Source organism: Meleagris gallopavo, chromosome 19 (assembly GCF_000146605.3).
Source record: "Meleagris gallopavo isolate NT-WF06-2002-E0010 breed Aviagen turkey brand Nicholas breeding stock chromosome 19, Turkey_5.1, whole genome shotgun sequence".
Taxonomy (NCBI): domain Eukaryota; kingdom Metazoa; phylum Chordata; class Aves; order Galliformes; family Phasianidae; genus Meleagris; species Meleagris gallopavo.
In genome coordinates this window covers 6,045,663-6,067,425 of record NC_015029.2, presented here as the reverse complement: position 1 = coordinate 6,067,425, position 21,763 = coordinate 6,045,663, and the positions used below count along the sequence as shown (strand labels likewise).

Genomic DNA, 21,763 nt, shown 5'->3' with positions numbered 1-21,763 from the left:
CGGGGGGGGGAGGGGTTCGGTTCTTCGGCGCCGGGCGCTGATCCGCCGCCCTCAGTCCACAGTGTGCGAGAAGATCATGGAGCTGCTGGGGCAGAACGAGGTGGAGCGGCGGCAGCGCAAAGTGCTGATCCTCAGCCAGGACAGCTTCTACAAGGTGCTGACGGCCGAGCAGCAGGGCAAGGCGCTGAAGGGGCAGTACAACTTCGACCACCCGGGTACGGCGTGTCCCATCCCGGCTGCGTGCCCGCATTGAGCTCCTTCCCGCTGCGACCGCGCCGTTCGTTCGGCTGTCGGCGTTCCGGGCCGCAAGGAACCTCCTTAACCTCCTTCCTCTCGCTCCCATCCCTCTTGCAGACGCTTTTGATAACGATTTGATGCGCGCAACCCTAAAAAACATCGTGGAGGGGAAGACGGTGGAGGTGCCGACCTACGACTTCGTGACCCATTCGAGGTACGGCGCGGTTCGGTTCGGTTCGGTTCGGGGCGGAGCTGCTCAGCACAGCGCAGCACAGCACAGCGCCGTGCCGCTCCCGCAGGATGCCGGACACCACCGTGGTGTACCCGGCCGACGTGGTGCTGTTCGAGGGCATCCTGGTGTTCTACAACCAGGACATCCGCGATATGTTCCACCTGCGGCTCTTTGTGGACACGGACTCCGACGTGCGGCTGTCCCGTAGAGGTACGATCCGCCGGCCGTCGTTCTGCTGCCGCTCCTTATCCGTCCGTCCCCGTCATAGAACTCGGGGTTTTTTTATCTTCCCGTTCCAGTTCTGCGAGACATGAAGCGTGGAAGGGACCTGGAGCAGATTCTCACGCAGTACACCACGTTTGTGAAGCCCGCCTTCGAGGAGTTCTGCTTGCCGGTACCGGGCGTTCCTCCGCATTGAGTGCTGGGACAGAAAGAGCAGGGCGCCTGGGGAGGAGCTGTAGGTGCAGCGGTGCTGGGAACTGCCTTTGGGAGCTGGATTTTGTGAGCGAGTCCCGTGCTCCACCTCTGCCTCTCCCACTGCAAGCTCTCCTGAGCCAGAGATTCCTCCTGCACTGCAGAAATCTGTAGTGGAATGCTGCGTTCTGCATTTTTCTCATTGCTGTGGCTGTAGTTGCATGGATCCCTTGGAATGAAAAAATCTCTCTCTACATTTATTCTTTAAGTCTTGCAGGAGAGACCAGTTTGCAGCCCACTCTGAACAGGGAGAGAGCAGAGAAACTCAGAAGCAGACCAGTCTGCTCATCATGCTATACGATGCAAGAGTAATTTAGGTGCTTGCATGACTGAGATGTTACCATCATAGGCAGCTTTAACTCACAACGCTAGAGCCTAACACTTTGTCAGTCTTTGCACTCAGATTGTTAAGAACAGGACAGGCTTTTCCTATTAACAGTCTCCAACCCTGTTGTTGTTTTGCAGACAAAGAAGTACGCAGATGTGATCATCCCCCGAGGAGTTGACAACATGGGTAAAAAGGGAGTTCAGTTCTTTGGCTGATTTCTCTGGGGAGACCATCTCTGGGGTTGGGAAGGGAGAGCACGTGGCTACCAGTGCCTTGTTGGCACACTTCTGAGCATGCTGTGTGGTGTTGGAGGGAGATGCTCAGAGCCTGATCAGGATTACCAGCTGCTTGGTCTGTGGAAAGCTGGAGCAAGTGATAAGCAATTATAGATGCAAAACAGGACACTGAGTTCAAAGGTGATGGTGGAGGTCGCTGCTGAGGTCTGACCTCACTGCAGGGGGCTAGTATAGCTTCATTTAAAGGCTTCTTAAAACTTGAGTTGAATGGGGCCGGATGCTCCATGTGTTCTAGGTAGCTCAGCGGAGAAAGCTTACATGTGTTCTGTGTTTCCCACTCCTCTCCCTGCAGTGGCTATAAACCTCATAGTCCAGCACATTCAAGACATCCTAAATGGAGACATCTGCAAGTGGCAGCGAGGGGCAGTGAATGGACACGGTCGGACCTACAAGCGCCCGTTCTCCGAGCAAGCAGAGAGCAGCAGTGTGTTGGCAGCTGGCAAGAGGTCCCATCTGGAGTCCAGCAGCCGTCCGCATTAACCTGAGTCTGAAGGATTTGCCTCTGGTCCAGACCAACACTGCAGACAACTTGGGGAAAGAAAGACTGCAACAAAATGCCCGGTGAAGTGCCCTTTAAATCATCATAGCAGTAAAGGAGATAGTGGTGAGAGGAGAAGGAGTTGGACTATGGCCCCTCTCCCCTCCAATGCCCTTACCCTTCTTCCCTGAGATGTCTGAATCTGTTCTATCAATCAGCTCTTTAAAGGCAGTTCTACTTGCCTTCTTAATTTTCAAAATGGAATCTAATACTGAAGTTTATCCTGAAAGTAACCAGGTGTTTAGCAAGAGACCCCATTTCCCTGATGCTGCTGCTTCTTAGCAGGAAGGTTAACAGCCTGAACAGTCTCTTTTTCCAAGAGGCTCACAGTCTGTTAATTTCAACAAGCAGGTACAGTCCTTACTCTTCTTCTGCCTTGCTATGACCCTTAAGTTCTCATACTGCTCTCCTGCTGGCCAACCTTGGCAACCTGTAGCAGCTTGTGGGGACAGGAACACAACTTCGTGAGCACAACCATAGAGGAATCTCTCCCCCCGGTTAGAGAGAGGTCTGGAACAAATGGAAACTTGCTCGTCCTTGAGGGGACAGGCCCAAGAAGCAGCGTGGTTCTCGTTCCTACAAAGTGATCCCTTTCTAAGCTACTGCACCGTGCTGTGTGCAGAGAAGGCTCCTATTTTTGTACCCAAACAGTGTTTCCTTTACCACAGTTAGCTGAATGTGTGAGCTCCAACTGGATTGAGGTGCTCATCAGAACAGAAACCTGACCTTGTCAGCATTAATGTCTTTTAGGGCATTTCTGTACTGCTGGTTGCAGATTCTGCTGGGCAGAATCCATCCACTTCCAGAGCTGGGTGGTAAAACCAACAAGGGGAAAGCTGTGAAATGCAAGACCCTCTTTGTGATGCCACAAACAGCCATCTATCTAAACGTGGTTTTACCATCAAACAGGGCACAGTGACTAAATGGATGAATGTTCTGATTTTCTAACAAAGCAAAACAACCCACAACAACAAAACCCAATAGATTAGAGGCTGGATGTACAAACAGTGACATCCCAATTTCTACAATTTACCCCATATAGCTTCAGCAACAAAGATCCTGGCAAAAAATGTGAAATGAAGTTGGGCCTTTGAGAACGTCCTTGTTACATCTTCTCAAGTCTGTAATTACAGAGTAATTTTAAGAATGGGGTGGGGGGAAATGTTACTAAGAGGGACTTTTTGATATTTTATGACTGATTTTTTTCTAAACTTAAATCTGGCTGTGTTGGTTAAGGGTGTGTAACTTTGGCTAATAAACACATGAACAAACATGAACAGAAATGACCATTTTATATAAAAGGTTTTTGTGTTACTTCTACTACACCAGTACAAAGGTCTGAAAAGAAATGCTTCCTGAGATGCTCTTGCAATCAGCAGTTCTTTCTCACCTTGTTTAAATTAGTTTTAATTCTGTAATGGCTGAGCTTTAGAGATAAAAAAAAAAGCAAAACAAGAAATGCAGTCTGCGTGTCATACCACTGTCAGCAGTAGGTGTGAGTAAAGGTTTGTCATCTGCTAGTGAACACTATCCTTCAACATTACATTTCTGCAAGTCAGACTGACAGACTTAGGGTGTGAGATACTGCACTGAAGCACTAGCTGTCAGTGCAGCTTTAAGGAGGAGCAACACAGTGACCAAATCCTACTTTGAATGACTGTAGTGTTTGATCATACCTTCTTCGTGGGGAGAAGATGAAGACAGCCTGGAATAGCATTTGTTAGGGCAGAAAGGAATGCTACAGTGAAAAGCATCCCGGCCTGTTTAGGACTGGAGTTCTTAGTCAGCTCCTGGCTGCTGCAGACACTAAATCAATAAAATCAACTGTGGCAGAAATACTGTGTCCCTTAGGGACTGCACGTACAGAGCTATCAGACATTCCCAGTGAAAAGCCCCAGTCCTTAACTCGCACCAGCAGGGAAATTCACAGCGTAGCAGAAGGTACAAGTCAGGCTGAGTTACCCACAATGTTTTTAACCTGAACCAGTGTGTGCAGTTCAGAGCACACTTTCTTGTTCCCACGATTCCTCCAACTCGTGCTGCAGCTCTGTAAATACAATACAGCTGTTGTTGGTAGCAGGCCATGGAACTGTGCTCAAAACACCTGCATTACTACTGAGAACTTTTCTGTAATAGTATACTAAAAGAATTTTAAATTTTGTTTTCTGTTATAGCTCGATCCAATTACTATCACTTATTTGATCCGACTTAAAAAACAAAAATCAGTAACACTAACAATACAATAAACTCTTGGCTTTGCATAGGAGAGGTGTTGTCTTTTACCTGCAACAAGTCTGTCAGTGTCCCTGTTTTCGGATGAGGATGTTCCAGCTGTCCTTCCAGCGCAGGTCCTTGAGCTCAGCAACAGACAGGGGCTCCCCGTAGGTCACAGGGCTGAACGTGCGATAGGCAAAGCACACTGAGGAGAACCAGGCTACAATCAGTGCACTGAACATGCTCTTGGAAAGCAGAGATCTGGGACAAGAGAGTGAAAGAGCAGGCAGATTACATCGATGCCAGCTAACACCATTCAGAAGGAAGACGTAAATGTGGTTTATCCTTTCTAAAGGAAAATGAAACCCCTGGGAAATAACACTGCCTTCCTGCAGCAGCTTGCCAGGGTGCCAACCCTGGAGAAAAGAACTGTGTCACTTTTCTATTTGTAAAAGTGATATACCTGCAGAGATGATCGCTGAGATGCTGTAATACGATGGGAATCAGGAGAATCTGGAATGTGAGGGCAGGCAAATAGTGGTATAGGAAAAGTGTCTTCTCCATCAGAAAGAAAGGCAGGTAATTCACAACCCAACCTCCAACACAGATCTGCCCAGCTGATGCCCACAGCTGCCATGCATCTGCAGGAGAAAGGAGAAATCTCTGACTGATATCTCAGAGCACTGACCCTGTAAAATTCATGTACCTCAAAGGCCAGGATTTGTTTGAAATAAACCTCTCTCCACACAGGCACTCTCTCTCCTTTAAGTCTATCATAAAAGGTCTCAGTACAATCCGAATCTGCTGCCTGGAGGCATCTTAACACACAGGGAATAACTCAAACAACTGTGCTAGCTCCTATACAGTCTCAAAAGGCCACAGTCACATGGCAATAACCAAAATCTTTGTGTGCCACAGGCAAAAATGTCACTGTTAGGGGACAGGAAAATGTGCAAAAATAATCAAGCATATAGTTACAAAAAAAAAAAAGGCTTTGGGTTTATTAAAGCATAATAGACTAAGAGACACCTCCAGTGGAATCAAACCTTCAGGAATATCATAAATTTTTCTTCTTCGTCGTATCAAGTACCACAGGGACAGACACGTGTAGACCACAGCAGCGATGTTAGCTGAATTCCAGGTGCAAACATTCCCAAGGAGATGGATCTGGGCCTGCCAGACAGAATATGGTATAAGCCAGAAGTAGGAATGCACTGCAGCTCTTTTAGGTAAGTTCAAATATAATATTTTACATACTTGCTAAATTGAATTTCATAGTGTGCATGGCTAATAATGTGATCTCTCTTTCCTTATCAGAAAGCTGATGAACTTTGCTGCTTTAAGTCTCTTTTGTAATGTATAGCACTTAAAGGATGCTACTAGAGATCAACTCATCTTCTAAACAGAAACTATAAACTTAGAGTTTAAAAAAAAATTTCTCAAGAAAAAGCTGCTTGCTTTGAAGTGCTAAACATTTTTAACACAGTAAGAGTCCAATCTGGACCAACTCCTTGGACAGAACTGCAACCCTGCTCTCACTCAGACATGTCAGAACTGAAGCCTTTCTTCACCAGGTTCACACTTACTCCCACTCTGCTACTCACACCAGAGGTTGGGTGTAGCCAGTATGCAATATTTGTGTCCATTGTGATCCAATCAAGAGCAGAGGAGCTGTACTTATGTTCTGTGTCTTCATTTTTCAATGTGAGTATCTTCCACTGCAAAAAAAGTAAACAGAAGGCTTTCAGAATTAGAGCAATAGCTGAGATAGCAGGCATAGATTAACAGCTTCAGATGTAAGATGTTATGTTCTCAACCTGAGCGTGGAGAAAGACAGTTTGTAATTCAGGCTTGATATTTATCAATAAAATGGTTTTATTTGTCCTTAGATAATGCACTTTTCTGAGTGAAATTCTGAAATGTCAGTGAGGGGCATTGAGGCTGCTGACAAAATAACACTGCGATTCAGTTTCAGAGAACTTCTGCATGCCCAGCTGCTCTTCCTTCTCTCTCTTTTTACAGTCACTTGGGTACTCATCATTCAATAGCACAGTTGCTATCTAATGCTTAAAGAGCATTCAGATTTTTTCTTCACTAAGGAAGCCAAATTACTCTATCAGCAAGGAAGAAACAATGAATTCTCAGTCTAAGAGTCTGCAGAAGTGCTTTGGTTCCTGCCCTGCAACAGAAAGGATGAAAGAAATGCATTTACCTGCAATTCTGTGAACTTTGCCATGAAGCTTAGGTTTTTACTTATATCCATCCGCGTGGGAGAGTGGAGTTCCACTTCCCTCTCTTTTTGCTCTTGGCCTGGAAGAAAACACCACTATTCAGAAACAACAACGTAACAGCCAGAAACCCAGAAAGGGAGGGCCCATATAATACACCCCGGCTCCTCAGGCTCCAGGGACTGCACAGCACTGTGCAGTCCAATTGTATGAGCTCTCTGAAGAGATCTGTAAGGATTCTGACATCGTGGTAGAACTAAAGCTCACTGAAAAACTGCCCAAATCCACTGCTTAGACTGAGTGTGGCAAAGACCTCACCACGTCAGTGACCCTGGGAACACACCCACTCCGTCCCAATTCCACCAGACTAAGTCCTTCCATCAGTGGACACTGCAGGAAGCCGCCCAGATGCAGATCCATGCTCAGAGAACATGGCTGAGACATACTTTTCCCATATCTGTGCTCTTCCACATTCCACACCATGCTCTGGTGGTAGCCTTTGGACAGCTTCTCTCCAACCACCTCCAGCTGCCGGTATCCCCACTCAGGTAAAGATGCTCCACTGAGCTGAAAGTGAAAGTGCAACTTACAGTGCTGCTACTTGGAACCTCAGGCTGGAAGTTCCTTGGCCTGGCTGTGCAGCCCATCACAGCAAGAGCCTGCTACAAAGTACTGGACGAGTCACCACCCAATACATCAGAACAGATGCTAAAGCCATAGAGTCAGCGATTCTGGCAAACTTTGTGAAGAGGTCCTTCACTATTCCATCTGCTGTCACATACTACGCACAGCCTCAGCACCTAAGGCTCACTTGTGCACGGTGGTCATAACTTTCTGAGAAGCAGGTCAGCTTTATGCTGAAAAAGAACAAAGCGACTACCTGAAACACATGCCGACCTTTTCCCACGTTGAGCAAGTTTCCTTGAATTAATTTATGTTTGTTTCATGTAATTTAGGCATTTCAGAACAGAGAGATGAGTATTTTATGAGATTACGAGAGTTGCACGGAGGAAAAACTGTAGGAAAATAAACGTAAATCCACTTACCTTCAGCACTGCAGAGGTATTCACGTGAACAAACCTCACTTCTGACAGAATGGTTTTCCACACATCTGTGTCAGACTCACGGTTTACAATTTCCTGCATTGGTGAGATGTCTTTTGATTGGCTTTTAGTTTCAGCTACTTCTGGCGAAAAAAAATGATGAGCTCCTTCCCTCCCTTTGATCACTCACCACTCTCCAGAGGTTCTGTGCTGGCATGGAAATGTTATAATCAATATAGCAGGAAACTTCTTGGGAGTGGGGGCTAAGAGGGGCAGCAACATCGTGCCTGTAAGACAAAGTAAGCATCCTCAGATCCTCTAATGCCATTTCCCACATTCATATAAAAATATACCCATAAAGGAACTAGATTGGCTTAGTTTAAAAGCAAATAATCTAAGTAATCCATTTAAAAAGACTACACTGTTTACTCTGAAAGAGAACACTACCCACTACTAAGAGCTGCCAGCAGCAGCCACAGAGGAAGCCAATACAGACAACTGCCACCCTGGGCTGAAGAATAAGCTCTGATTGTGACAAACAGGGATGCTGTTCATTTGCTGTGTTCCTTCTAAACCCAATTTGTTCATTTTTGGAAAAGCAAAGACCCACAATGCAGAATGCCCCCCTTCCCAATCAGAGCAACATTTCCAACGCTGACTGACTCCCTTTTGGAAGCAGCCAGGAGGCCACTTTCATACTGCAGTCTTTGCAGAACAGCCAAGGATCCGTGGCGATGAGCCATGGCACACTGAATTCCCCAACACATCCTCCTAACTTTCTGAGTGCACCCTTCACACAGGTGAAGTCAGCAGAGGCAGCAGATGGCTTTAAGTTAACTGTCACCCACAACACTGCTTGAGTATTCTGGAGAGGAGGCAGGGAGGGAGGAAGGGTAAGGACTCACCAAGGGATCTATTTAAGAATCTGTGAATTATCACAAATTGTCACTCCTAGACCCACCACTTTAGGCATCAATCAGTCTCCATTATATCTGAATGCAAAGGTCACTCCTCTTCAAACCCTTCCACTCTGAGACACAGCAAAACAGAATGAGCCCAAAATCTTGGCAGAGCAAAGGACAAGGAAAGGACTTACGTGTTGAGGTACCGAGTTGTGATGCCATGGACCAGCTGCACGACGTGCCCATGTCTGACAGGACGGGGTGGGTTACTCACCACCAGCTGCTGCCTGGTGGAGTGACACGTGAGAGGAAGTGGTCACATTCTTTTTTCTGAATTATGCAACCTTGTCACAAGCAAACTGTTAGGTCAAGATACTGCAGTAGGGACAGACACCTAGGCATTATGATAGGAAAACCAAGTAATCAATGGAATACACCAGAATGGAAAGAAAGCTCATCAAAGCAGAGGCAAATTAAGGGCAGAATGACTCAGGGGATTGGCAATGGGATACCAACACTCCAGCCATTAAGTCAGTGGTCCTAATTCAGGTCAGTCAGGAACAAGTTCAGATTATTCCCACACTACAGCTGCTGGGTGCCTTCCGTGAAATGTAAGTGCTTCAGAAGTCTGGCAGGAGTTGTTACTACAACTGATGTCACTTTTGGCAGGACCGCAACAGAGATCAATGGCTTTCATTTCCACCACAGAGACCAAACTCTTATCCTCTGGACAGGGCTAACACATGTTTTGGCAAGGAGGAACTCTGTTGTTCACCCAACTGCTGCCTGTACTCTGTTGTTCTACAGCAGAACTTCACATCCTCCAGGGCAATTTGAGGAAATTTAAGTAGATACTGGCTATCTGTGGTTCTCACAAAGATTCTGTTAGCATCCCCACTTGAAAGCTTTGCACTATTGATAGACTTCCCCAGTGTAGATATGATTTATAATGGCACACAGTCCGTTGGGTAGAACTGTTTATGCACTTCCCAGAGCAACATAAGAAGCCTACAAAAGCAACTTTTTGATCAGTATGCAGTGATATCACACAAGGGCTTTCAGAGGCAGGACTGCAAAAACAAAGAGTCCTGCTCTTCACTGACAGTTACAATGGCAAAATGCTTTAGCACAAACCAAGCCCCCTCGTGCTCAGACACCCACTTGGAATTCCTCCTAATGCAGCAGATTCTGAAGCTCATCCCACATTTTCAGTACAAAGAAATACTCATTCTGCAGAAATGATTTTTAATGTCTTCTGGGACCCATTCAAGATTGATAGAACTCAACAAAACACTCTAAATGCCACGGCTCACACACTTCAAAAAGCAGAACTCTGCTTTCATGCAAAGCACCTGAACAGTTCCCATCAATCTCATAACTCTTTAAAGTTCCCCTTATGCACAGCACAACCCACAAATTGGGCAGATGCAGTTCAGACAGAATTTCTAAGTCCTCACTAATGCTTCTACCGTGTAGGAGCACCGTGCAAACAGCCACTTTTACCAGCTCTGCAGCTGAAATTGATTGCTCGTGATCACATATGGCCTCTGTATCAAAGCCACGCTTGAAGCAGTTTGGTATTTAGATCTTTTGCATACTCACATTCCAGGATCTTTGACAATCCACCAGTTGTTCACATCCTTAAAGGGATAACAGGTCACCTGTTGCTGATGAGAACTACCTCGGCCATTCTCATACCTTTACAGAAGTACAAAAAAAAAACAACCAAACAAACAGGTGTGTAACAGCACATTTCTGTGCTTTGCAGTCACTGCACACAAACCAGCACCAAACCACTGGCTCCACTCCTACAGACCACAGAGAAGTCATGCATTTGCAGTGCTCTCCGAAGACTTAACGAAGAGACTGCCAGGACCCAAACTGAGATAGAACCAGAGCATACTTCGACCCTAACAATATAGAACCAACCAGTTTTCTCACCTGATGGGGTAAGTATTCGTGTGAGAATGGAGCCAACACTGCATGGGCTTGCCCAGCACGTTCCGCAGAGTGATCTGAGAGCCATAGGCCACCTCTAAGGGCTGGCCCTGAGTGATTCGAGCCAGCCCACCCTGAGAAGCACGATGACAGGATAAGTGGGAAGAAAAAGAAACAACCTAGAGGCTGTTCAAACGCTACTTAGAGTCACTTGTCACTTCAACACAGCACCATCTTAGCACAATGCTTTCTCGTATGATGTTATCTACAAAAATCAAGTCTTGCACCACTTTCAGCAGAAAGTAAATACACCAAAGCCTGTAACAGGACTGTACAATCAATAGGTGCACAAAGGTTAGGCTTAGTAAGATTATTGCAATAGAAAGATAATCAAAACAAATGGAAATGCTCACTGGTGTCATAGGCTCACAGTAAACTCCACAAGGAGTGATCTCCAGAAAGAGATCCTTCCTCAGTGGCAGTCAGCACTTCAATGGGATCTAGGAGAGGTGCAGCCAGGCTCCACCCCTTCTGGTAGCACAGGAGAACTGCCTTCACCTGTGCTCCCGTGGCTGACTCACTGCTCGCCTCAGGTGGTCAATCAGAGGCCCAGGCTGTGATCAACAGTTCCCATACAAGGACCTTAAGGAATATCCCTTGCTGTTTCATGCTATTTCAATAGACAGACTAAGTATTTATCTATAGAAGCTCAGACTAGCATCTTGCATTTTAAACTTACACTTAGGATATGAACTCAATTAAGAGTTCAGCACAGTATCTACAACTGCAGAGTTTCCTGTAGGAAAGGACAGATCTTCAGCCTAGAGTGAAGCCTTGGTTGACTGGAAAAAAAGCTTTCATCTGCTATTAGAATTTCAGTCCTCATTTTTCAACTTAAAGCCATACCACAGCAGCAAAGTAATAAAATGACATAAAGGGAACAAATATGTGGGATCAAAGGAACAAGAATGCAGACCTTTCTTCTAACAATGAACACAAGAAACATTTCCTCCCCTTCTGCCCTAATAAATCTGTTTCATGAGCACATTTCCCTTACCTCTAAGCTGGCTTGGAAAGCACTTGTCATAATCTGGTCGTGAGGCCCAGAGCGATACAGCAAAGTCAAGTGGACATAGAAGAAGGACAGGTACATGGCCACTGGGATGATGAGGAGGCTCAGTCCCCTAGCTAGAAAATGGCACACCAAGGAAACCTAGAAGAACACAGAGAACTCACTGCTTTCACGCTCCAAGTATAAAAATCCTAAAAATATCAGTGCATTTGCCTTGCTCTGTTTGTATATTTTTGAGTTCCCCCAGTCATCCTCACTCATCTGTGACTTCGAGGACAGCTGGATAATCTCCGTTGAGGATCTGAACTGGAGCCAGAAGGAGTTCAGTGAAACACTACAGATTCTGAGCCACAAATCAGCAAGGCACAGATAAGAGCAGAAAAGCCAGTCAAACACGCATGCTTTTCTTAAACTTAACTCCATATTCTGCAGCAACTGAGCTGAAAAAATGTTCTACGACATGAAGGTTTGCAGACTACAACAAGGAATGCTAGTGTGAAAAACAGCTACAGCCAGCATTGTTATCTGGGGGCTTGCAAGGCTCCCATGTGGCTCCTGTTCTGCTAAGTTACACATGATTTATTTTGCATGTTGCACCACCTACATTTGACAAGTTCCGGTCTCCTAACATGTGCCAGAAGTGGAGTCCTGCAATGGCCAGGAGCAGCATGTAGGTAAACAGGCCCATGTATTTCACTCTGAAAAAAGAATGCACAAAAACTGAACAGGGTTAAGAAGTACAGAGATCTATGGCTATTATTTAATGCATGATGTAAACGTTCCAGCTTTCTCTTGAACCAGATGCATTTAAGTCCAAGGGCTTAGGTTTGTGACTAGTTTGGTACAACAGCATAAATAAGCTTTAAGGCTTTGTTATACTTTATGATGTCATTTGTTTGCTCATTACATTAAATAACTGCAGTGATAAAGACAGTGAACCCTCCTGATAACAAAGTGGCACATCACGAAGCACTGAGTCCCTAAATTCAGACTTACTGAAGCTTGAGGTGATGAGGAGGGAGAGGTGAAGCACTGTTGATATCATGTAACATAAGGCCATCTCCACTAAATACTTAGATAATACCCCCTAATGCCTGGTATTGTCCACTGACAGCTGACCAGCAGTCTAACTCATAAAAAGTCATGAACTCAGAACAGCACCAAGAACAGGTCTTGAAAATCTGAAGCACTGCTGATACCTCAGACTTACCCAACAGCACAAGAACAAGCTACTCCAGTCAACAGAAGCCAGAACCACCACCTTCCGGAGAAGGAACTGAAATAAAAGGACAAAGGGAACAGTGTTATGGTGACATCTGAGCACACTCTTAAGATCCTGAATTCAGGCAGTTTGACTGAACAAATCTGCTATTCGTTATTCTGCTCAGAGGTATCTCATTCTGAACCTCCCAAACCACAAACTCTGATCTACAGGATGTTCTCAAATGTACCTCCCTGTTTCCTGAAAAGCAATACCAAACACTATCTCCCTTCTGATACCAAACATAAAAGGAATGCATTAAGCCACTTGCTAGGCTCAGCTTGCAGATGATTTTACTTCACTCAAGATTACATCAGTTTATCCTCTGCAAGGATCAGAGAATGTGTGAAGTCACGAGAAAAGAGATACAGATCCCCAGATTCAGTGGTATCAAAGGAGCACAAATGATGAATTTAACATCTGTGTTTCTGTGTATGGAAGGAAATATTAAAATTTAAAACGGTGGATAAAGAAATGCTCCAAGAGGATTTTACGTTTATTATAAAATAAAGATGACCTTAGTATCAGTTAAAATAGTCTCCAACTCTGCTCAGAAGAATAAACTCCTGGGGCAGTTGTGTAGGAGGTGAGTTACAATAAAGTGAAATAACTTAAAGAAAAAAACAATAGAATCTATAACATAAAGAGTCACCACAAGAATATCCAAAAGGATGGGAGACAATTCAGCTTTACCTGTGCCTCTGCAAATTGTAGAACTTCAGGTAGGACAAAACTGCAAGCAGGATAAAAAAAATCAATATGGATTCCAGAAGCATGAACCTTGACTGAGTGATCAGAGAGTTCTCTGCCAGAAAAGAGACAGAAACAAAATTAGAAAAACACCTCAGACAATCACATTATTACCCAGCAGAAGGACCTGCCTGCCTCTTTCAAGACAGTCAATTCACACACAGTTCTTACTGGCTACAGTACAGAGATGCTGGGTTTAAAGGAACAAAAACTTTCCAGCATGAGCAAAGTGTCTCCGAAGACAAAGAAACAGACAGTAAGCAGAGTCTGTCAAGAGGCAGAGAACTGCAGTGTTTGCCTACAAGAGGCAAAGAAAAGCAGTGCTGGGAGAGCCGGACAGATGCTTCTCAAGGTAACAAAAGTCAAGGCAGTGCTCCTTTTATGTGCTCTACAGTTTCAAAAGGGAAAATTGACTGTTCTCTCCCTGTATGAAGGACTCACGGTTCTTTACGGTTTATTCCCTGGGGAATAAATTTACCTAAGAGAATCAGAAGAGCAGCTCCAAGGGCAGCACAGTGGGAGAACTGCAGCTCTACCAAAATCTGGTATGCCAAGGGGATGCAGAGAGCACCAGCCAGTGCTGGCAGGAAGCGCAAGGAGCACACAGGAACGTTTGTGCTATATTCTGAAATCAGAGAGGACAGTTACACACACGAATACGGAAGATGCTAACTGCAGATAAACCAGATCAATACAACTACAACTACATTCAGTGAGTTGCTGAATTTAATTTCTGCTTTTAGTACCTTATTGGCAGGCTTGTATTACTGAAACTGTTTTAACTGATTTTGAAAGTTTGTGCTATAGAAACATAATATCTTAAATTTCCGTTAGAGACCTGAAGATGATTTACTTCAGAGGAGAACTGAAGGTGTCAGATAAAACATTTTTTCCACTAGGCAGGCAAAAGGAATGCCTGCTGCTGAAATACGACCTTTTTCCCAAAAGAATGAGACATGAATAAGAGTTTTTACCAGCTCCAATCCTGTTCCATAAGAAGTTTCCATCAAATCCTCCTAAGTAACCTACAACATAAGCAACAATTCAGAACTTCCAGTGTCAAAACAAGTATAAAAACAGGTGCTAAACTCCTGGAACAATTTCTCAAACACACAGCTTGTCTATGCATGAAAGCCCTCTTTCCCAACAGGATCCTCTTTTGTACTGTTTTGCCTGCAGCAGTGCTTGATAATGTGCAGAGGTACAAAGAATATAAAGTGGGAACAACAGATTCTCAGTGACAAAGTTATCTGCATATTTAATCTCTCCTTCCCATATACACAGCTTTATGCTGTGCATTTCCAAACTACAGAATGGAACTTAGGCCTCAAAATCTGCTTGCTGCCTACTATTTCTAGTCAGTAGCTGCACTCATTCTGCCTAACAATGAGGTAATGGATACCTGTCTCCATCGCTTCCCCAGTCCTCGTGCAGCAGTCCTGTACCAGTACTAAATAAAGGAAATACCAATTCTCTCCACATCAGAATCTCTCAGCTGCCTTGGGCCTTTCCCAATGACAGGATCTGACAACTTCTAACCAGTACTTCTTTCTTCCAGAGCAACAGGCAATAGACACTGCTCGATTTCAGGAGGCATCCTACCTCCCAAAGCTAGCAGCATATGGCCAAGCGGCGGGCCACTGTCATCCACAAAGAAGATTCTCTTCATGTAGAGGGAAACGAATTGGCCATAATAAACTTCATCAAAACTGAAACACAAGAGACACAGACACGTCAAGTATAATTACAAGGACCCTGCTGGCTACAGAAAGAGTAGGAAAAGAAACACTGACACATTGGCAGAAGGCTAGTGACACAACACAGCGTGGCAGCTTTGACCCCTTATCTTCCCCTCCAGGGCTTTATTAGCGAGACATTCTCTGTTCTTTCATCCCCTTATTCAAACCCACAAATGCTTATAAAATAGAAGTCCGTGTTGCTTTAGTGGGAAGTAAACTATTCTACTCACACAACAGCACGTGGATAGGAAAGCCCCCATAGACGGCTCATTAATCCCATGACAGTCAGCACCACAAGGTTGAGATTTATCTCTGCAGTAACCACAACTGGCTTCTTCAGAAATCCCAACATCCTGTCAAAGGTCTGTCCAGGCCTTCGAGAACAGAGAAGCACAGCAATCACTATTTCACTCAAAATCTGGTTGCTAGCTGAAGATCACTTGACAGCAAACACACACTGCTACTTTCCACTATTGGCAGCTCATGGCATCTATCTTCTGTCCCCTTGTTTTCAATTTGTGTGCTTTCGGCTGTAGCTGCTGTGGTAGCTCTGAGAATGGAGTTAATAAACTACCCTCTGCCCACACACACTTAACTTTTCACTTGCCCTAATTCTACACACATGTAGGTCTCTGTCCTCAATAGTAAGCTGGAATCATAAAGCAGCTTAGGTTGGAAGAGACCTCAAAGATCATTTAGTTCCAGCCCCCCTGCTGTGGGCAGGGCTGCCACCACTAAATCTGGCACTAGATCAGTCTGCCCAGGGTCCCATCCAACCCGACCTTGAACACCCGCAGGGATGGGGCAGCCACAACTTCTCTGGGCAGCCTGTGGCAGCACCTCACCACCCTCACAGTGGTTCCCCAACACCTAATCTAAATCTCGCCTCTTTGTGCTAAGCAAAGCTCCTAGCCCAAACTGATGCTGCTGATAGGCAAGTCACACGCTCAAACACACACACAAGAAAAGAAGGGTTACTTCCTTGCAAACTGTGTGTATTTGCTGACAGGATGGACCCACAAACACTTCCTAAAAGCTGGCTACTGGAAACCCGAAGGTGATGTAGGACTGCAGCGCAGCCTATCGGGGGAGTGCTGCAGAATGCAGGACTGAACTGTTCACTAAGCAGAACCACTGGAAGCTAGGCAAGCTGTCAGGAAATACCAGGGAATCACTATTGCAGCTCCTCACCTCGATATCACCAAAAGCTACTGGAATAAACTCTTTTGCATGGCTTTCATCAGGGGTGAGCAAAGCAGGATGCGAGCACATCACTGTATCAAATGCAGCGCCACCGTCCTTGCTTCTTGCTACCTACAAAACAGAAGTGCTGCTCAGCTACACGCTGCCCTGCGGAACAGACTTTGATGCCCCTTGCAAACACAGGCTCTCCATCAGCACTGGGGACACCCTGCCGCTGCCCCTCTGCCCCTGGATGAGAGCAAGCCCTGGGACCCCAAAGAGCACTATGGTAGGGAAGCAAGTCCCAGGCCTCACAAAGCTCAGACAGGAGCACAGCACAGCCCCTCACCACGTCTGTATATCCCAGAGCCCTGTAGAGGTGAACGGAACTACCACACCTCAGACTTGTACCCTGCTGGGAGCCTTAGGAGGGACGGCAGGATGCTGAATGTCCCTCACCACCCCGTTCTCCCCTTGAGATTTACGGGAAGCAGCAGGCCCCCCGGCCCCACACCCATCCTCCATTCCCAACCCTCCCTCCTTCCCTCCACCTGCAAGAGGCCTTACGGACGCCCAGAGCGCTCCGAGGTGAGGTAGGACCACCGCCCCCTCACCACCAGGCCTCGTCGCCCCGCCTCGAGGGAACCAGGCCCTGCCCCACCTTACAGAGGTGACGGGGGGAGAAAAGGCAGCAGGAGCACAGCTCCGCGCCCCGGGGGCAGCAGGCCCAGGACGACCCCGACCTGAGGAGACCGCACCCGGAAGCGCCTCGGCCCGCCGCGCTACGCCGGAAGTGACGTCAGACACAGAGGACGGAAGTGGAAGCAAGGAAGCGTTGCGTCGCCATAGCAACGCCACCATAGCAACGCCACGCAGCCATAGCAACGCCGCCCGCGGCCCTGACCCCGCTCCTCCCGCCGTCCCCTCAGTGCGCCTTTGTAACCTACCAAAGAACCAAACAGTTCTAAGAAACTTTGAGAAAAGCATAATCTGCTTTATTTTTTTTTTTTATTTAAATAAGGAGAATTCTTTCATATGGAAAGAGCTAATACAATCACATATTTGAAAGGAGAAACAATAGGTACTGAAATGAGGAAAAAGGGCAATAAAGAGTGTGCCGCAACTGGCCTGGTGATGCCGTGATTCGAGTTCCGGTCCAAGTAAAAGTTTCCAAAAAATATTAACAGGTTGCACGTTACACAATTATCCATCGTCTGCCCTTTCAAATATCTGGTCTACATGGAAAGACAAAGAAAGGAAAGGCCAAAAAAAAATGTACTATACAGGTGATGAGGTTAGCAGGAAACAAAAGTACTACACAAGTGATGAGGTTAAAAGCTCGGAGGAGTGCAATATCCCCTTGAGAAACAACAAATGCGATCCACAGAGAGCCGGGGGGGGTTCCAGCCTTGAGACATGCCAAGGGTGAGCGCCTCGCTGCTGCAGCCATCCTGAACCCCAGCAGGTGCCTGTAGCCATGAGGAACATCCGGTGGTCTTTGGGGGAAAAGAAGAACTTCAACCCAACCACCTGCTGCTGTCTCTTCACAGCCAGCAGCTCGCTTCAGCAGAACGCTCGTGTCTGCTGGGCTGCCCAGCTATCCCGATGCCTGCTGTAAAGTGATCTTTGTTTACAGGTGCATCTTTCTTATAAATAAACTGGGCTGCTGCTGGACACTGAAAATAACCCACACTGCAAGGATTAATCTATGCTTAGCTAAGACAGAGGGGAAACAAAAGGTCAGCGAAATGCAACCAAACGAGATCTTAGCATGCAGTGAATATAGTAGCCTGCCAGAATGTGAGACACAGCAAAAAAAGCTAGGCTCGTCGTTTTAATTTATATCCATAAACACACAGGAACCACAGGGCACCATGTAGCTTTGCAGCATTCCTGTAAGGAAACTGTTAGATGTGTCCTCACGAACACAAACACATGTGGAGTTCAATGGGCTGCAACACATTCAGAGTGGCTGACTACTGTATAGCTGTCATGTGGCAGAGCCGAGAGTGAATTAGGAAAGATAACAATACCTGTTTCACTGGTGCTTCCACCTGTCATTTGAAAATACACTGGAGCATTATTTTTTCCCCTAACCTTTATTATTATTTTTCACTGCGGGCTAAAAGCAAGCTGAGCTGGAAAGGAAAGCAGCACGACATGCAGCTGGCTAGGCTGTGAATCACTGTGTGTAGAACTGTTTACACATGACTTAGACCTTCAGCTGTACAAAAAGCAGCAAAGTCAGCCTCCGAATACTTCTGCCTCACCCATTTTTGCTGAAAATACAGATCCCACCTCTCCCTCCCACTGCACACTGCATCCTTCCAGCAGGAGCCTACTGTGTAGTAGCAGAATTCCAGTCAAAATGAAAGCAACTTGCAAAGAAATAAACCATTAGGGCACTACCCTTCAGCAGTGGAGACAGTAAACCGAAGTACCCCCTTATAAACATCAGCATTAAACACACTGCCACTCTCTATTTCCCAAGCTGAATTGTTACCAGCAAACACTGGCATTTCTGCACCTTGGGAATCAGAGACCTTCCTTCTGACTCCAGAGCACTACTTACTAACATCAGTAACCTTGTGCTAGCTTTAAACAAACAAAAATATATGCCGGAGAAATAGGATATTGCACCTTAGAAATGTGGGCTCTATAACTGCGTTCCATCACACAAAATTCCATTAAGTGGAAGAGTGCCTTGCCAACTGCAGCTGACAGTCACGCAAAGGAGAGGAATGGAATGAAGCTCACATGCATTTCTTGGCCTTTCCTACACAGAATAATTCAGACATAATATATAAATAGAGCAGTGAAACAATTACTTTTTCACCTAGACCTACAACATCAAATATGTATAAATAAATTCTAGTGTTTTATTCTGTTAGGGGAAGGATGGGAGAGGTTAAAAGAGAAAGAAGGGTGACCTTTTTTTTAACAGGAAGTGTTGTAGTTCTGATGGCATTTACACCAGAGGGACTGCAGTATCTTGCGTATAGCAATAACCCAATTTCTCCAACACATCTGACCATTTAAGAGCCATAAAGGTAGGAGGAAAGAGGTCGGTTCTTTGTAAAGCTTAAGCAGTGTTATTAGGATAGGAAAGATGTGAGGAGGAGGAGCCTGGGTTGAGTATCTTTAACCATTGCAGTTTGGTTCTGGGCTGACATTAGTAGGGCCAGCTGGGCAGGAGGATAAAAAATGAAAAAGACAATTCCGTTGTTCATGATATTCCACGGAAGAAAATAAAAAGTGCAGTGGGATGACTTTCTGGTGGAAAATCTTTGGAAAATGTTGAGAGCAGGACTAGCAGATGAGGAAGCAGGTCTGGGAGTTGCCTGAAGGCTGGGGAAATATTTGTCACTTAATCTCAAACCCTGTACTTTAAAGGAGGATGCTAGAGATGCTGGCACACTCTGCTCTGAAGTTAAAAAAAAAAATAATCCATAAAACATGAGAAATAAAAGAGCTCTTGTTTTTCTTAGAAGTATCATCCTATCCCCTTTCCCTTCATGTTCTCTGCCACAGTCAATGGGGAAACCTATGGAAAGGGCACATTACTATGTCTAAGTTAGATTAGATTTCTAAGCTCTTTTTAAAGCTACTGTATAAAATTCTTATTTATACCTAGCTTAAAATTTCAAATGCATCCCTAGAAAGTTATGAAGGATATTTCACATAAAGGGGGGGTGGGGGTGTGGGAAAAGCACACAAACAAGAACACCTTCCAGATCCCTTCCCAAATACATTCTTTGTTCAAAATATCTTCTTTGGAACCACCAAGAAATGATTTGCTGCCATCTAACAGATGCAGACAGCACAGCCAGTTAGCAAGCTATCATCTACTGTGGAAATGAAGTTTGTCTTTCCCTCACTTCAGAGTGACCAGCCTACTTTACATTTTCAAGGAGCTAAACAACACAAACCAAGTTAGCTGGAAGTAGCTGAATTTACTTATGACTACTGTCAGCTTAAGGACTCCAAGAACTTTCAGGAACTTGCAAGTCCATTCTAAAATCTACATACACACGCACACACACACACAAAAAAAAACAAACAACCAAAAAAATAAAAAGCCAACCCACTCCCACTGGGACCCTCCTTTCATTTACCATCAAATAAATACAGGTGAGAAAGTGTAAGGTTGCGACACAGTACACACACTATATGCTATTACATCAAAACTAAAGAACCATTTGCTGTCCACCTGTGGAAGGAGATCAAAAGGATGATTCCAAACTGACTCTGTATCCATGCGCTTCCAATAGAAAAAAAGGAAGTTCTAAGTGTGCTAAAAAGGCTGCCTTGCAGAGGAGCTCCCTTACTAATGTGTTTGTAAGCAAATATTACAAGAGGCCATGAGAGGAACAGGAAGACCTAGGGAAAAGGGGGAAGAACAAAGCTTAGGAGAGCAGCCCCAACGGATAAGCACAATATAGAACAAGTCTCAGGAGACAAGGAATTAAAGCAGCCAAAGTAGGGAGCGTAAGAGAGCATCACAACTACAAAAAGTAGTCCAAACGAACTCGTTGGCTCTAGCCAACTCTTCTGACCCATGAGTGGTGAGGAGATTTCTCGTAAGATTTTACATTTTGCAAGTCCATGATTTACATTTTGCTGCGTGTTTGGCAGTCACTAAAGAAATCTCAAACCTACAAAAAACAAACAAAAAACCCTAGATCCAGAGGAGCTTGCAACGGAAGTTTGGTGCGTTTTTCCTTAAAACGAAAATGCCACATTTTGTTGTGCACAAGGCACCCCAAAGCTACAATTAACATGGTGCAACTTTCAAGATTAATGCACTGATCTACTATATACTTTAGTACACATTTATTCTAATGCAAGCACTGCTTCTAGCTTAAAACAAAAATACTGAAAAATTCATGAACGTTATAAGTGTACTGTGGTTGTTTTGCTTTTACTCAATCTGAAAGGCTAAACTGTCTGGGGAAAATATATCCAATGCAACTCAATTTAGAAGAGTATAGATTCTCAGCATTGCACAAAACTACATATAAAAATCAGGAGGAGTTCTGTCAGAACATTATTTTAGTCAATGGGACTTCTCTTCTGGAAGGAATGAGGAAAGCAGAAAGAAGGGGAAAAAAGTGAGAGAACATATAAAAGTTCTGCTATAAACAAGGATATAGCTTTTTTTCTCTGTAAAAACCTCAGCTGCCTTTAAAATGAAAAACCTCTAAGTAACACCCTCTCCTTCAGTTGCCACTCTGCTGAGACAGAAGTAGGGAAGGAGAAGGATGGGCTTTGCCAAGTGAGCTATCACAGCTACCTGTGGATGAGGCATGGGGTGGAAAAAAAAAAAAAA

The 21,763-nt window shown here is 45.1% G+C and overlaps 2 protein-coding genes across 5 annotated transcripts; one reads left to right on the top strand and one right to left on the bottom strand.

The window, feature by feature from the left end:
- Positions 1-6: 6 nt before the first annotated feature.
- Positions 7-3,378, top strand: UCK1 (uridine-cytidine kinase 1). Its single transcript, XM_010720914.3, has 6 exons — positions 7-215; positions 355-451; positions 537-679; positions 769-863; positions 1,409-1,457; positions 1,860-3,378. The coding sequence occupies exons 1-6, from the start codon at positions 77-79 to the stop codon at positions 2,045-2,047; spliced, it is 711 nt and encodes a 236-aa protein (XP_010719216.2). The 5' UTR covers positions 7-76; the 3' UTR covers positions 2,048-3,378.
- POMT1 (protein O-mannosyltransferase 1) lies at positions 3,379-17,275 on the bottom strand. 4 transcript variants are annotated; one of them, XM_019621464.2, is made up of 22 exons: positions 17,178-17,275; positions 16,444-16,566; positions 15,483-15,626; positions 15,116-15,222; positions 14,488-14,538; positions 13,992-14,138; positions 13,457-13,568; positions 12,713-12,778; positions 12,107-12,200; positions 11,488-11,643; positions 10,434-10,564; positions 10,095-10,190; positions 8,687-8,779; positions 7,781-7,877; positions 7,594-7,686; positions 6,994-7,114; positions 6,532-6,629; positions 5,906-6,037; positions 5,366-5,492; positions 4,783-4,960; positions 4,389-4,580; positions 3,379-4,152 (listed from the first exon to the last, which is right to left on the bottom strand). In XM_019621464.2, the coding sequence occupies exons 3-21, from the start codon at positions 15,602-15,604 to the stop codon at positions 4,403-4,405; spliced, it is 2,199 nt and encodes a 732-aa protein (XP_019477009.1). In that variant the 5' UTR covers positions 15,605-15,626; positions 16,444-16,566; positions 17,178-17,275; the 3' UTR covers positions 3,379-4,152; positions 4,389-4,402. The 4 variants fall into 4 exon arrangements, with proteins under 4 accessions (XP_019477009.1, XP_019477008.1, XP_003211352.1 ...); XM_019621463.1 differs by having other exon boundaries at positions 17,096-17,229; XM_003211304.4 differs by having other exon boundaries at positions 5,924-6,037; positions 17,096-17,229.
- Between the last annotated feature and the right edge of the window lie 4,488 nt (positions 17,276-21,763).